Source organism: Petaurus breviceps, unplaced genomic scaffold (genome assembly GCF_028583685.1).
Source record: "Petaurus breviceps papuanus isolate PSGF00001 unplaced genomic scaffold, PetGlider_PUasm1.0 178, whole genome shotgun sequence".
In the NCBI taxonomy this organism is placed as follows: Eukaryota; Metazoa; Chordata; class Mammalia; order Diprotodontia; family Petauridae; genus Petaurus; species Petaurus breviceps.
In genome coordinates, this window is record NW_027185777.1 from 10,709,348 (window position 1) to 10,726,518 (window position 17,171).

The 17,171-nt window shown below is 36.4% G+C and overlaps 1 protein-coding gene across 1 annotated transcript in view; it reads left to right on the plus strand.

Annotated features, from left to right (window-relative positions):
- Positions 1-17,171, plus strand: part of MALRD1 (MAM and LDL receptor class A domain containing 1) — a 930,206-nt gene that overhangs the window by 170,706 nt on the left and 742,329 nt on the right. The window contains exons 14-16 of the mRNA XM_069086118.1: positions 2,512-2,685; positions 9,823-9,943; positions 12,303-12,437. Of these exons, the coding sequence (XP_068942219.1) occupies positions 2,512-2,685; positions 9,823-9,943; positions 12,303-12,437 (430 nt within the window). The remainder of the gene's footprint in view (positions 1-2,511; positions 2,686-9,822; positions 9,944-12,302; positions 12,438-17,171) is intronic.

Sequence of the window (17,171 nt, forward strand, 5' to 3'; positions counted from 1 at the left end):
CTCTCTCTCTGTCTCTCTCTCTCTCTCTGTCTCTCTCTCTCTCTCTCATCTTTCCTTTAATGCACTTAGCTATGTATGACTCTAACTCTCACTATTATGTGGATGACTATGGAATCTCCAACTCAAGTTCTAACTTTTCCCCTGGACTCTAGGACACTGCAATTTCAGCTGGAGAGCTGGAGAGAGTAAAACCCCAGACTCATAGTCAGGATACCTGGGTTTCAAGTCCTGATTCTGCCAATTATTTTTACTTGTGTGGTTTTGAGCAAGTCACAGCACTCACCTGAGCTGAAGTTTCTGTGCCTATGAAATAGGTGCAATAGTATTTGGACAACCAACATTACAGGGCTCTTAAGGAGAAAAGTGTTTTATTAACTATAAAGGATTACGTCTACTTAAGGGATAGGTACCGGAGCTATGACTTCGCTTGTGTAGGGAATTCCCAGGTAAGGGAACTCTCTATCACTGTAAATCAGCCTCTATATTTCTATTCATACTTTTCGAAAATTGCTTGTGGTGCTCAGAGATTATGTGACCTGCTCATGATCACACAGCCACGTTTCTGAGGTAAGACTGGAACATAGATCTTCAAGGCAGGCTGCCTATCTATGGAGCCAGGCTATTCCTCTATAAACATAAGCTATTATTTAATGCCGACCAATTGGGTAGCTGATTATCCTGTTGATATTTTGAGCACAAGCTCTCTCAAACCTCCACTTTATTTTGAGTTCCCCTTTTCTGTTAGTAGAACCTCAATCTTTCCAATTATTTGGGCTCAAAATCTATTAAGTCAGTCAACCTTGACTCTTCCTTCTCCTTTATCTTTCTCTTTGCTCTACCCAGACTCTTTTTTAAGCCTGCTGTATGTGAAACTGAATTTTATCCCAATATTTCCATTGAGTGTACCTCCATAATCATCCCTTTCCATTTCCACTGTTTGTTACCACATCACTGCAGTAGGCTCTCACAAGCTTTTTCCTGGATTATTGGTGTATCCTCCAAAGTATTTCTCCAAAGACTCTTCTCCCTCTACTCTACTATTCACCAAATCCATGTTTCACACCCCTGTCCAGTTATTCTTTATATGGTGGTTCTATGACCACTTTAGTCCTTTGCTTATAAACCTTTGATAACTTCCCTCACTTATCTACCAGATAAAGTAAGACTCAAGGCAACCCATTTCTCTAGTCTTTTCTCATATGAGGCTCCACTGAATTCTATGGTTCATCCTACTCTGGACTATGTACATTTTCTGTAATTAATTTTCCATCACTATTTCCTTTATCTAGCATGTATCCCCTCAATATCTCTGCCTATTTCAGTCTTACCCATCCTTCAAGATCGATCTTTTCCTTTTCTTCTTCCTCCTTTTCCTCATCATTTTCCTTCTCTTTTCAACTATTTTTTCAGTCTTGAAATGCAGTGGCCATTTACAGACTAGATCCCACTACCGATCGGCATCGGTGGTTTGATCTGCTGTTACTAACTTAGGTTTATCCCTCTTAAGGCACTCTAGTGGCCTGCCATCCACATCCTTTCCAAGGATTCACCATATTGGTGCCATGCCTAGTATGCATATTTTGTCAGTCTTCTGTTAAGAATTCCTGAGCTCAAGAGATCAACCAGATTTAACTTCCCTAGTAGCAGGGACTCTAGATGTGGGCTACAATGCTTGACCCAAATAATATATCTTAAATTAACTTTTGACTACTGTTACAATGGAGAATAACCCATTCTCCCTTCACTTCTGGAAGGCAGCTTGATGTAGTGTAAAGAGTGCTAGATTTAGGGGTGGCTAAGTGGTGCAGCAAATAGAGCACTGGCCCTGGAGTCTGGAGGACCTGAGTTCAAATGTGACCTCAGACACTTAACACAAAAACTAGCTGTGTGACCTTGGGCAAGTAACTTAACCCCAATTGCCCCCCCAAAAAGCAAAAAAAAAGAGTGTTGGATTTGGAACAAGAGGACCTGGGTTCAAAAATATTTATCTATCAGTTACTAGTTATTTGACCTTGAGAAAGTCACTTAGTCTCCCTGGATCTTAGTTTGCTCATTTGTAAAATGTAGGGGTTGGATTTGATTAGCTTTAATCTAAAGGGATCTCCCCTTTGAATTTTACATCTATGATCCACTGAACTCTATGATAATCTATTCTTATATAGTCTACTTTGGCATGGTCTTTCTAGGTACCATAACCTACCTTGTTTCATAGTTATTTCTGTACCTCTTACCTATTCAAATATATTTTTGTCATTCTAGAGTCTCAAATAGGGACCACATATTTTATGTTCATGTCTCCCATAGCACCTTGAACAAAATAGTTGCTTAATAAGTTGATTGAATGAAAACTTCTCTACTCATCTTTCTCTGGGTGATGCTTGTTCCTTGAGGAAGAGTAAATTAAGAAGGCTAAAGTTATAAACATTATTTTGTAAAATTAAAAATATGTAAAATATCATTGGTATATGTTAATATGACCTTTTTCATATGCCCTTAAAATCTTTTCAACAGGTACGGTTTTGGTATTATTTGTCCCAGAATTCACATCTCTCGGTTTTTACAAGGACGTCTGCTGGTAGTGAGTTACAGAAGCAAGGTGACCTGATAGAACTTCCCAAATCTCAGTGGACACAAGCCAATATCCCTGTTTATTCTACATCTGGAGAGTCATTTCTACCTTTTCAGGTAAGTCAGGAAAAATATCATCAAAGTAGTTTATTTGATGTTGTAATATATGTTAATTGCCAGATTCCTTTGAGTCAATGGAATTTATTACAGCATCCACTTCCCCCACCCATTCATCCATCCATCTCTCCATCCATCCACTCATCCATTCATTTTTTATTGTACTTTATTATACAGGATCTTCCAATGTGTCACATTAAAGTATAGGACATCAATGGAGAGCTAGTGAAGATTTTTGTACAAGAGAGTGACACAGTCATGATTGTGCATTGGGAAGCTTCATCTGGAAGTGATGTGAAAGATGAGTTGGAGAAAAGAGAGACTGTAGTCAGGAATGACAGAATTTAAAGAGAGTTCTCCTTTGGTGCCTCATGTCATATGAGTTTGAGATGGTGTTCTCAAAGATTGTATTAATGGAGCAAAAGCTCTAATAGTCTTACTAAGTATGAAAGGCCGGAGCTTTAAATAAGGAACTATATAATTCTTGTCTAAGGACCAACCTGACTAAGCTGTAAAAGACTCACCAAATCAAGATGATGGATCTTTTGATTATGATAATTCTATGAAAGAATAATATCTACTAAGTCATAGAGAGGTGCAATCTGCCTCAGTAAATAAAGAACCCTTACAAGGAAAATCATAGATTGTTGAAATCTGTTTAATATATATGACCAACTGATTATTTTCATTTATTTAAAAAAAAGACCTCCCTTCATGGGTTCTGGTGGGAGGATCCATTAGCTATTCAATGAGGATTTATTACTAGACATTGTGGTGGGTGCTGGGGATACAAAATGAAATAGATTGTACCTTCAAAATGTTAGTATCAAGGAACATAATAGGAAAGAGGCTGAAGGCGAGGTCACGACGAGTGGGGGACAGAAGAATATTTCAGAAAATCATTATATTTTCTACAAGGAGTATTGTTGGACATGACAGGGGTTGAGAGAGGGAGCTGATATTAGATCAAAAGTCCTAAGTGACCTATCCAGGGTCAACTAGCTAGTAAGTGTCTGAGGCTGGTTTTAAATTCAGGGCTTCCTAAGTACAAGACCTGAAATCTATCCATTATATGACTAGCTGCTTCAAAAAAAAAAAAAACCAGACAGGGCTTCTACTCAAAACCTTTTAAGCTGTGTGTACGATCTGATAGAATTTTCAATCTGTTGGTTTAGCCTTGGAGAACCTTGGGTCATTCTCATATCATGATGTGGTATATGATTTAACTGAAGCTAAATAATCATATAAGGAAAATTCTGCTAAGTCAAAGATTTTCTGTCTTTCTAGAAGTCTTTTCATTAATAGCAAAGAGGGAGGCAATTCTAGAATTTTGATCATCTTCTAACAGAAGCAAAAATCAATTTTGTTCTGAAAATCTGGTCTCAAAAGTAAAGACATTCTTAATTCTTTGAAGATCTTGGAATTGACTTTGTTTACTGAGTCCTCCAGTCTGAAGATAGCTCCTGGTTAATCTGAATTTTTCTGTTCACTCTGAATGTCTCTGAGATTTCTCTAGTCCAGGTTGTGACTTCACTAATAAATTTAAGAAATAAATTCCTTACGATGTTGGTTTTAAGTCATTTTAGAGCTGTTGCACATACCAGGAATTTATACTATTTTGAAGTTTTCAGATATTTAAATGTATTTTAGTGCCTGGATGCGAGCAAGTTTTATGTCCTTCTGAACTCACCTTTTCTGACCTCTAAAATCTATGAGATGTTAGCATATTGGTTTATTATATTTTATCAATATGCTCAATTCTTAGTCATAGCAGACTAATGGGAAGTCAGGCTTTAAGGTTAGCCTCATCTAGTCTGGGAATTATAAAGGACTGAGGCACTAATTGGTTGCTAATGGGCTATCCTTGAAGGTATGAGTATTTAAAAGTCAATTTGATGATTTCCAAGAGTCTACCATTCCTAATGTCCTGAAAACGAAGTGGCTAAACTTCAGGTTTCTTCAACTTATTATAGAAGGAAAAATACTGGGTAATCTTTGAAGTATTTTGTCTTTATTCTAGCAATTATGGAGTTAAATAAGCTTCTGTATTTTACCATATTTGTAGGTATTTTTATTATTTTATTTTTATAAAAAAGCTCTAAGGTAATTAGTATTGATATTTTCTAGTTCAGTTATAAATTCTGATCTGCTCAAATTTCTCATTTGCCATACTTGAAATATAAAAGTGAAGGAATGCTAAGCTTTGGGAGCATACAAATATGGAAGAGATCTAGTACTATCTTCCAAAAGCTTCCATTTTAATGGGGGGAGGGGTGCAATGACACATGTAGTCAATTTAGAGCTATAGAAGAATGTTTTGGTCTAGGAAATTACAAGATTAGTGATTGGAGCCATAAAACAAGTTATTTGAGGTGCTTTGTTCAGAACAAATAGTATTATTAATTTTATTATCACTCTCAGAGGTAAGAAGTAACCAAACAATGCAGGAATATGGGCAGGGGCTGTGGCTGGTTAGACATAATAGTCTCATATTATTACATATAATAATCAGGCTAACATAGCCAGAGGGGGTGATTTCTAAGGTTTAGTAACTGAAGTTATGGCTTCTGGAAAGACTGTTTGCAGGGTCCAGCAACAAAAGAGTGATGTGGTAGAACAATGTCCCTTATGAAAAATGTAATAATGTCATATATATATGAAGCAAGGGAAAGTATACTGAATTAGGAAATGGAGGACTTATATTTAAATCCTGTCTCAGTTCCTTCGTGTCTATTTGGCCAGCAAGTCAGTTGGCATCTCAATTTCCTTATCATTCAAGGAAGAGGTTGGATTAGATGTCTTCTCAGGCCCTCTCCAGCTCAAAATTAGAGATTCCATGATTTCTCTTTCTGTAACTCATGTCACCAACCCTAATGATGAGGCAACACTATACTATTAGACTATAAAATCTTGAGGGCGTGGGTTGTTCTGTATTTCCCAGAAGCTGGCATATCGGAGGCACTCGAATGTTTCTTGATTGACCATCTGTAATCTTTAACATTTCCAAATAAATCCCTTGTGAATATTGCACTGCTTCATAGGCACACATCTTTGGAGCCTCACACTGATGCCATATTGATCTAGGTTCCTTGAAGATTTATTATTGTTATGAATAATGTATGTCATATAAAATAATAAATTTGATCTTGTATTTAATTATCTACAATAATGACTGATACTAGGTGTCAAGTATATACTGTAGTCAATAATTATAATCAATATTAATTTCTTGACATTATTTGAAAATTTCACTGAAAGTTAAGATTTATAGGGCAAGAGTAAAAAGGTATTCTTTCTGAAGTTGGTTGTGATCTGATTCTGGGCCTTCATTAAAATTTGTTTTGTAAGGCAACATTTCTGCAATATTCACTCTAATCCAGTGGCCTTTTTTCTAATTACAAAGAGATCATTCTATTCCTATTTTCTTTCCTTTCTGCTTATTACTCATAGAGTCTCCTTTTTTTACCTATTTTCTTTTCTTTCTCTTCTCCTCTCTTACCTTTCCCTTCCTTTCTCATGAAAGTAATCTGTCTAAATAATTATGATAGAACCAAAGGCTAACTTAGCCTATTGAGATTTGGAAAATCAATGCCCATTTTCCAAAGATGAAAAATGAAGTAAACATGGCATCTTCTTAAAATGCAAAATAACAAACAGGAGTTTTAAACTTTATATATGTAAATATAATACTCATTTTGGGAATCTGGGCCATCTAAGATTGATTTAATTTTTAAAGTCTTAAATTATTTTCTGTATCTCTGAAAGTGGAGACTCTCCCTTTTTCCTATTGTGCCTTTTGTTAAGGCATCTTTTCTAAAACTCTCAAAGCCTATTCTTTGGAAAATCTGTTGATTGATCAATTGATTAATTTCCCATCAGAAGTACTGACTTTAGCCTGAACTCAATAATTCTGATTGGTCCAACTGATTAAATTTAAGAGTTGGGTTATTGTTCAGTCATGTCCAACTCTTTGTGACCCCATATGGGGTTTTCTTGGCAAAGATCCTGGTGTGGTTTTCCATTTCCTTCTCCAAATCAATTTATGGAGAAGTAACTGAGGCCAACAGGATTAAATGATGTGCCCAGAGTCACATAGCTACTAAGTGTGTGAGGCTAGATTTGAATTCAGGAGGATGAGTTTTACTAACTCCAGGACCAGCACTCCATCCATTTATATTCTTATGCCTTAAGGTGAGAATTAATCTTTCACCAAAATCTTTAGGGCATATCTTTTTTTTTGAGAGGCAGACATGTAATTTTATTGATATAGGGAGATTCTGGTAAGGGAACCCCTCTACCAATGTAACTTAGGGTCTGCTTAGCTACTTCTAGGCTTATAAAATTCCATGTGTTCCTAGAAGGTTAAGAGCCTTGCCCAGGGTCACACAATCTGTGTGTGGCAGAAATAGGACCAGAACCCAACTCTTTTTTTCTGGTCAATGCTCTTCAGTTTTCTGTCTACTCCATCCAACAGCCTCTCCGCAAGTGGGGAGGCAGGATGAAGGGAAGAGATGAATTTCTTTTATTTCTTTTCATTTGTTTAAAGACATAAGCACTATAATTAAGTAGATAGCATTTATCTGTATTAGTGTAGAAGAACAAAGGTGTGGATAAATTCTACAATGTTTTATTTGGATTTGGAAGGCTGACATTGAAATATAAGTATCTGTACCTTTTGAGCAATTTTCTCCAGGAAGGTAATGTTGCCGCATTGTAAAGACCCAACTGAAGAGAGCCAAAAAATTCTCCAATGCTCCAATTAGTCTTGGCTTCCATTCTGAGAATAAAACAGTGTTCCTCCCAGATTGATGCAGAACACCAATTTGAATAGAGCTGTTACTCTTTCAAGCCTCCCCTAGAGCAGGGAAAATGATTGCTTTTGGCTTTGCATAATGAACCGAAAGCTCCATGAAAAGAATAATAAAAGAAGTTTGAGATGTTGACAAAGGAAAGAATCAAGTGAGTAGAGTAATGGTTTATTTGCGGCAAATTTTAACAATTTGGAAACAAGGTTTCCTGTAAATAAACTAAAATGTGAAAAAGTTCTCCTTTGATAATAAGAGTTGATGATAATTTGCAAAAAAACTGTTAAAAAAAACCCAGGTCACTTAAACCTGAGTAAATGGTATAATTCAGTTGCAAATAAATGATGGTTTTCAAAAAAGCATTATCAAGACCCTTGAAAAATTCTAAGAGGGTCATATTGCTCTCAGTCACAATCAGAGTCACAATCTGGCTGTATCAGTCCATTGAATAGAATGTGTTCTTTCCATCCTCGAAAACAGTGCCTGTGTATCTGAAGAAAAGCAAAAGTCAACAGGCAAAGACTTTACTGGAATGTTTAGTTATGAGCTGAGGATATCAGGTGAATATGGAGACCTGGTATTTTGGGTGACATGGTTTGCTGGCCACAAGAAGGATGGGTGTGAGGAAGAAAGGGTGGAGAAACCCTCACAAGTAACATGGATAAAGGATATGAGGATCTACTTCCCCTAGTCTCAGCTTTGCTAGCAGCACCCTTTTAATGGGTCTGCATCTTTGAGTAAGTAGTCTATTTAGGATTGGGTTTCTTCTCTTTCTTATGATCTTTGCACCTTGGGATTGGTACAGTTGTGCAATTAGGGCATCATAAAATGTTCATAATCAAGTGATCTGATGGGAATGACTTGGTACAAGCATTTATCATAGGAGGACGGAAATAGTTGTTTCCAGGGTGAGTGGAGACTTTTCTGTCAGAACTCTAGTTCCTGTTTTTTTTGGTGTTTTTTTTAACCAATGTTCCCTTTAAAAGCTTGGAGAATGGCTTTGGCTTAGGCTCTCCCTTTTGGGATTCATTACCCATCAGTGGCCATAGCTTTCATTGATTCACCCTTCTCTGCTATTCCCTGTGCACATCCTTACACATTGAATAAGAAAAAAATGTTAAAGTTAATCACATAGAAACTTCCTCTTTGATTTGCTTGAAGATTTTCATCTCCATGTCAAAGATATAGCTTTCCATGTAGTGAGAGGGACTCATTTAAGCCAAGTCAGTGTGAAAAAGTAATGCGATACTCATGTGCAACTGATTTGTTTTGTTTTTGCAATGGATACACATTTCAGTACAGTGACCCAGGGGCTTGGCAAATAGGACCAGAAGCAAAGGTATCTAAAATGAGTTTTCTGACTGTGCCATGGTCTGGCTATTTTATGCATGTCCTTCTCCAGAAATGCTTTTGAGGTTACTCCTGATTTTTTTTTGTTGTTGTTGTTATCATTGGTTTGTTTTATTTTTTAACTGAGGGACAGGGACTACGCCCATGATTTCATTGGTATGGAGGGAACTCTCAGTTGAGGAAACTGCCTCTTCCAATGCAGGTCAGCACCTTTGCTGCATAGTTAATTGTTTAGAGTTCTGAGAAGTTGTGACTTTCCCAGGGTCATATATCCATTATTAGATGTGACTCTTGTATTCAGATCTTCCTGATTTTACGGTTGGCTCTCTATCCTCATTTATCTGAGAGGATTGCAAAATTATATCAGAAGTTATAAAGAAAGTATATACATATATAATATGTTAAAAATCATGTTAGTAATTGATAGGAGTGTTAGATTTAATTGCATTTAAATATATGGCTTAAGGTTGTTTTAGAATATGAATTTTATTAATGAGTGGCTTTGGGCTTAGTGTTTGTGTTATATATCTTTCTAAGTGTGTTTATGTATGTATATCCACAGATATATATGTATGTATTTACATATTCCTGTATGGAAATGTATCAGTGCCTTCAGCAGGCCCATTACAAATTAATTCATGCCTCAATTAAATCGAGTTGTAAACCACCACAGTTGATTACCAGAAGTAGCTCATTTACAATGCATATCACTCTTAATGGTTCCAATGGGAAGCCATCCCTTCAGATGTGATGAATGTTGCCATTTTTATTTGAAACAAGGTTATATGAGTTATGAAGGTGACCTAAGTTGCTGTCAAAACATTTGTGGCCTTCTAAATGTGGGATTTGGTTTCTTTGGTTCCCAAAACAATTTCCAGAAATTGAAAAACTGAGCAGATACAAAAGATTTTTACTTCCCTTACTGGGAATTTTCTAGTAATACATTTTTTGGAAGATCAATTTTGTGTCTTTACCATTACAGGTCATTTTACAAGCCACTGTTTTTTCAGAAAATGCCACTGTTGCCATAGATGACATCAGTATAACTCCAGATTGTGGCATTTCTCTCAAATCACTTTCAAGTACAAACATCAAAAGCAAAGGCAAGTATTTTATTCCTGTTACTACAACCATTCAGGCCCACTTAACAGTAAAGAAAAAAACACATGAAAATCACATTATTACATGTGTTACTGTTATACTTATTTGAATCTTCTATTGTTCAAATAATAACATAATTTCAGTGAGGGAAAACATATACCATAGTATGCTTTGCAAAATCATGGACCTACTTGCTGACAATAGCATTATAAACAGTTGTCATGTAATAACTGTTTAATAAATGTTCTTTCTTTTCTTCCTTCCTCCTTCCTTTTCTTCCTTTATCCTTCCTTTGTTTTCTTTTCCCCTACCTTCCTTCATTTCTCTCTTTGTTCATTCATTCATTCCTTCATTCCCTACTCATTCTTTGTATCTTTGTTTCTTTCCTCCTTTCTTTCTTTCTTTCTTTCTTTCTTTCTTTCTTTCTTTCTTTCTTTCTTTCTTTCTTTCTTTCTTTCTTTCTTTCTTTCTTTCTTTCTTCCTTTCTTCCTTTCTTCCTTCCTACCTTCGTTCCTACCCTCCTTCCTTCCTTCCTTCCTTCCTTCCTTCCTTCCTTCCTTCCTTCCTTCCTTCCTTCCTTCCTTCCTTCCTTCCTTCTAGTTTTTGACTTATGTCAAGGCAGATGATCTTGCCCTAGGTCCACAGACACTGGAGTGGTCTTTGAATAAGTTACAGAAGGTTGAAGAACTTGGACGGGAAAAATTTCAGTAGAGTTGGTTTCTTTTGAAATCTTAATATTTTACTTTATGTATTTAAAAAATATTAGTCTGAAAAAGAGTCTATAATCTTCACCAGACTGCTAAAGGAGTCCATGACACAAAAAGGTTATGGATTTTTGCTTTAATGAAAATAATTCCACAATAGAATTTAATTTTACACACCCTTTCAGGCAGTACTGTGAAAGTTGTTTCCTACTAATATGAATTTGACAGTGCAAATAAGCATATAATGAAATTCATATTTTAGAGTAGGAGTTGAAAGGGGTTCAAAAAATTGTCAATTTTTTCCCCTTGTAATGCTTGAGTCTATGTAGTAGTTAAAAAAAAAAGGTTGATGTTAGTTAGGGTGCTTAAACATATACACCTCTAAAGAATGGTTGGAACTTGGTTTATATGTTACATTATTTTGTACATAGAGAATTGAAGACCATATTGATATAAGGACAAAGTAAATCAAAGTTGTCAATCTTGTTTTGTCTTCTTTTCTGGTCTTCTTAACTATCCTTCTTGACATTTGTGGTCTTCTGTTATCTTAAGTTCTGCAAAGATTCTAATATTAATCCTTCCCTTCACCTTCAATGTGATCTCAATTTCTTGACCCTTTCCTACTCTATTGATTTCTTTCTCTAAGTCAGTCCTCACTTATCTCCACTGGAGACAAGTGGTCCCATGATTCATAGCATTTATGATTCACTGTGCCCAATCCCAGAATCTCTCATCCTCTTAGACCTATTATTTTCATGTTCTTGATTTTTCTGTTGCTTCTCTTCTGGGCTTAGTCAGGGCCTATATGTCTTTCTGCAGTAGTGGATTGTAAGTCCATAGAGAGAAATTAATTCAGAGAGTCATCTGATCATTTAATTTAAAGCCACAAATGACAGTCTCTCAGAACTCGTTGCCACTTTGCTTATTATGATATGTTCACATGTGATGAATAGCTTTGGAAGATTTTATGATGATTTCTATCTATGCCTATTTAATTAAGCCCATTTCCAATCTGAGTAACTAGAGATATTGGCAAATTAATAAAATTAGATGGCAGAGGAGGGTGACATTGTCATGCAGTGGCCTGTCTGGTCCCAGCTATACGTACATATGACTGGAAGAGGGACGGCGCATTTCTCAAAGATGACTCTGAGACCAGGAAGAGGCCTTTGCATTGAGGCACAGGGATGATGGTTGCTGCAGAGAATTGCTCTGCTCTTGGCATGGAATGTTATTCCCTCCTTCCCTAATACCACAAACATAGGACCAGAGTATCTATCATAGATTTGGAGGTGGGAAGAAACGAAAGAGGACATCAAATTTAATCACCTCATTTTACAGATGATGAAAATCATGCAGAGAGATGAAATGATTTATCCAGGGTCACAAAGTTAGCAAGTGTCTCAGGTAGATTTTGAACTCAGGTCTTCCTGTGTCCTAGTCCTGGGTCCTATTCATCACAGAGAGCGCCCCTAGGAAAAGCTCTGCTTGCCATTGTATTGGTCCCAGTAAGAAGTCTGATTTGACTAAACAAAACTCAACCCAATTTAATCCAATTCAGACTGTGGATTTTTTTCAAAATCTGACCTTCTTTATTGTAAACATAGTTTTAAAAAATGTTCTGATGACAATTATGCATTGTGTTTATTTTCTGAAGGGGAAGAGACTGTTGCTCAGGCTAGCAGTTGTGAAGTTGGGTTTGTGCCATGCGAAGATGCGAGCTGTATTTTATCTAGCAAGGTGTGCGATTTTACACCTGACTGCCCAAATGGAACCGATGAAGCCCATTGTGGTATGTGGTATGAGTAACTACTCACCCTGCAAATATCTGTATGCATTTTTACTTTGTTCCTTAATGCTAAGTGCCTATAATGTCATTAAGAGTGGTTAATGAGGATGACAAGAATTCAGTCTTCCACGAAGTGCAATGTAGTCACAGCCCCTACATATGCTCAGCTCAGTCTCTACATATGAAGCAATCTAAAGCAAATCAGGGTAGCCATCGAAGAGGAGCAAAGATATAAGGACAGTGATCTATTACAGATGTACCTTCAATGATTGACCTTGATACACTCAGCTTGTTTGCCAGCATTTTGATGAATGGTAATTACTTTCTATTGTTTGCAATTAATAACAACAGCTACTATATTTACATAAAACTTTAAGGCTTGCAAAACATTTTACAAATTTTATCTCTTTTGATTCTCACAATGATCCTGAGAGCTAGGTGCTCTTATTATCATTCACATTTTACAGATGAGGAAACTGAGGTAGACAGGCTAAGTGGCTTGCCCACTTAACACATATCTGACACAGAATTTGAATTCAAATCTTTTGAATTCAGGTCTAGTGTAGTAACCTCACAACTGAGTTCTATGTAGTGTTCTCTGTTTTGGCTGCTACAAACTGTAGAATGTGATTGATAAACTAGTCAAAAGGTTGTTATAATATTGTAAGATTTATTTTAAATCTTTCGCAGTGCTTTTAAAGTTTCTACTTTTGAAGAGAAGATTTCTCTTCTTCTGGGGCAGTACAGCTTTCATATCAGTAATTCACACTTGTGTATATGGTTGAACACTGGGGTAGATGAGTGATGTCCCTTATTTGGCTATTTACCTGCCAAAGACTTCTTCCTTTTTTTGTTCTTCCATGTATAATAAAAATGCTCATGTTTATTGAAAGTTAGGTTCATGTTATAGGAATGTAAATTTTAAAGATCTTCCCTTCCCCTAAGTTAAGTGCACCTGGAGCCTGTGGTGGGAGGTTTATTTTTCAGGAACTCCCACACCTTGGTGCTTTGTAATAATTGGGCAGTGGGTCAAGAGGGTTATTACATTCTCTGACAGGGAGAAGGCTATACAATCCCTGATGTGAGTCTTTGTTTTGGGGCTCACTTTGAGAAATGTTGTGTGATTTGACTACATGAGACTCTGGGCAGCTGTCGAGAGCCCCCTGGCTTTGAAAAACCCAGATGTTGATGCTTCCCTCTCTGGTAACTGTGATTCGGTATGGATGTAATGGTTGGACAGTTGGAGGCCTGTCTGCTTGAAATGTTTCTGTCTGCTCTGAAGTTCAGAGTGCTGACCTTTTCCCCCTGAACTAGGTAAATTATGTTTGATTGATTAAAGCAAAATTGTTAACCCATTTTGAGTTGCTTTCCTTTAGAAAAGCAGATCTAAGAACCTGTTTTGTCAGCCACACTGGGTATGCTGGGGTGTTTGCCGCTACAGTTCATAATCAAAGAGAAAAGTTAAAATCAATTCAATTCATAAACATTTATTAAGCATTTATAATTTGCTAGGCACTGCACTAAGTGTAGGGAATGTAAATAAGAAAAATGGCCATGCCCTGAAGGCGCTTACAACATAACAGGAGAAAAGAATGCAGAAAGGGAAGCAAGAAGAGGCAGAGGACACCAGGGCATGTCCTGCAAATGGCCTGATCCAAGGAGTCAAATCAAGTGAAGAAGTTAATGGAGTTACTTGAACAGTTGAGATCCTGGACACCTGGAAGGTTTGGATAGGACTTTAGCACACTACCCTTCAGCCCTCCAGTCAGAGGGAAGAGGTTGAAAAGGTATTGAGTATTAAAAAAAAAAAAGGATTCAGCATGGAGATGAGATTTCAGGTTACAGATTGGCTTATCCTGAGTGGGGTATGATATTGCATGGAATCAAAACGAAGCTGAGTTGTAGATGGAAAACTCTGGTCAAGAAGCAGTGTTCTAAAGCATTTATTTAAGTGCTCAGAGACCTTCATTTATCTTTTCAAAGAGATGAGGTTGACTGTATGAATCTGAGAGAAGGTTTAGCATACCAGAGTAAAAGGAAGGTGATTTTCTGGATCTGCTGCTCACTTCTTCTGGCCTGACAATCCTGTTGGGATTTTTTTCTTCTTTTTTTTAAGGGTTTGGTAATCTATAAGTGCATCAAGCATTACCATTTTGATCTTCATTCAATAAACAGTGAACTTCACTAACATATGTGAACTATATTATGGATAAGTAAACACTCGTTTAAACTCAACAAATAGTATTTCTTAGACACATGCTTGCTATTTCCCAAATGTATGTAGCTTTGGTATGTAGCTTTGGTGATAAGTGAAGTATCAATTGATGTGAAAGCATTGCTGTATGCATAATAATTTTTTCCCATGCTGGATTTTCTCAATCAATAGAGATTAATGATACAAATACTATGAAGAATACCATGCAGTGTAAGGATTTCTAGACTTATAATTTCAGTACGTGAATTCATATCCTGCCTTTGTAAATTTTTTTTAAGTCATTTACTCAGTGGACGAACCACTAATATCCTTGAGACATCAACATTTTTATCTGTAAAACGAAACAGTTGGATTAGATTATCTCCAAGTTCCTTTCCAGCTCTAAATCAATGTGCAGATGTATGAAATTGTTTAAAGGATATTTTATTGATATTCTGTGTTTTTACAACAACTCTATTTCCCAATTCATACTTCTTACCTCCTCTCAGTTATTAGCCAACCTAACCAACACATTAAAACAGCTTAACATTCATTTTGTTGCTGTTGAATTGTTTCAGTCATGGCCAAATTGCCATGACTCCCTTTGGGGTTTTCTTGGCAAATATACTGGAGTGGTTTGCTATTTCCTTCTCTCATTTTATAGATGAGGAAACTGAGGCAAACAGGGTTAAGTGACTTGCCCAGGGTTACACAGCTAATAAGTGTCTGAGGTCAGATCTGAACTGAGGAAGCTAAGTATTCCTGACTGTAGGCCTGGCCCTCTATATACTGTGCCATCTAACTATATTAGCTGCCCCCTAACCTTTATAGTGTTCAATTAAAAAAAATTGTGATGTTTATTGGTGTCTTTTGTTTGTATATTTTATGCATTTCCCATTGTGTGATTTTGTTTGCTATTAGGGTTTAAATTATTTTTTAGTCAAGTAAAATGCGTATTTAATGGCACTCCTCTCTGAAGGTATCTTTCATGCATGCATAAAAAGCATACATTGATCCTTGATGGATGGGCAATGGAGATAGATATCTTTGTTTAATAATCTTCTGGTTATTAATATCAAGAAACACAAAATAAGCAAGAGGCATATCTTGTTTTATTCCTTTTTAAATTAAATTTATTTATTTTTGGTTTTCAACATTCACTTCTATAAGATATAAGATTTTGAGTTTTAAATTTTCTCTCCTTTCCTCCACTTCTCCCTCCCCAAGATGGTGTACAGTATGTTATAGACTTTATATATATATATATATATATATATACACACACACACACACACACACACACACACACACATATATACATTCATATTAAACATATTTTCACATTAATCATATTATAAAGAACTAGAACCAATTGGAGAAAACATGAGAAAGAAGAAACAACAACAACAACAAAATAGCATAAATAATATACTACGATCTTCATTCAGACTCCATAGTTCTTTCTCTGGATGTGGACAGCATTTTCCATCATGGGTCTTTTGGAGTTGTCTTAGATCCTTGCATTGCTGAGAAGAGCTAAGTCTATTCAAGTTGTTCATCCCACAATGCTGCTGTTACTCTGTACAATGTTCTCCTGACTCTGCTCACTTCACTCAGGATCAGTTCATGTAAGATTTTACAGGTTTTTCTGAAGTCTGCCTACTCATCATTTCTTAGTGAACAGTAGTATTCCATTACATTCATATACTACAACTTGTTCAGTCATTCCTCAGTTGATGGACATCCCCTCAATTTCCAATTCTTGGCCACCACAAAAAGAGCTGCTATAAATATTTTTGTATACCTGGGGTCCTTTTCCAATTGGTATTACTGCTTTTTGATACAGAAGTAGAAGTAGTATTTCTGGATCAAAGAGTATGCACAGTTTTATAACCCTTTGGACATAGTTTCAAATTGCTCTCCAGAATGGTTGAATCTGTTTACAACTCCACCAACAATGCATTAGTGTTCCAATTTTCCCACATCTTCAACATTTATCATTTTCCTGTTTTGTCATGTAGCCAATCTGATAAGTGTGATATGGTACCTCAGAGTTGTTTTGATTTGCATTTTGGCATTAGGCATATGTTGAGAAACTTATTTGCCACTGTCAGGGAGGGTATTTAATGAAATCTAGAGGGAAGAGAGAGTCTCTGTAAATGGTAAGGCCCTTTAGCTGCTCTTATTTTCAGATGGCATTGAGATATCATTATCAAATGTACTAAGACATTACAGAATCATATAGGAAATAGATGACAAATGTGTAGAACTCTACCAAGGAGGATGTTTAGGACAGAGTTCAAATGAAAGAGGATTCCTGTGGATGGAGAGGTGTTGCAGAGGCACTTTTTTTTGCAAGTAACATTGTGCTGATTACATTGAGATATGGAAAATTGCAGAGCCCTTTCCCCTACCACAAAAGTGAGATCTATGATTAACCCAAACTATCCACATGGGAAAACCAAGTGGATGAATAATGTATGCTTTTGAAACCATGATATGCGTCTTGATGGATAGTACAAAGACATGATTCATTGGTACAT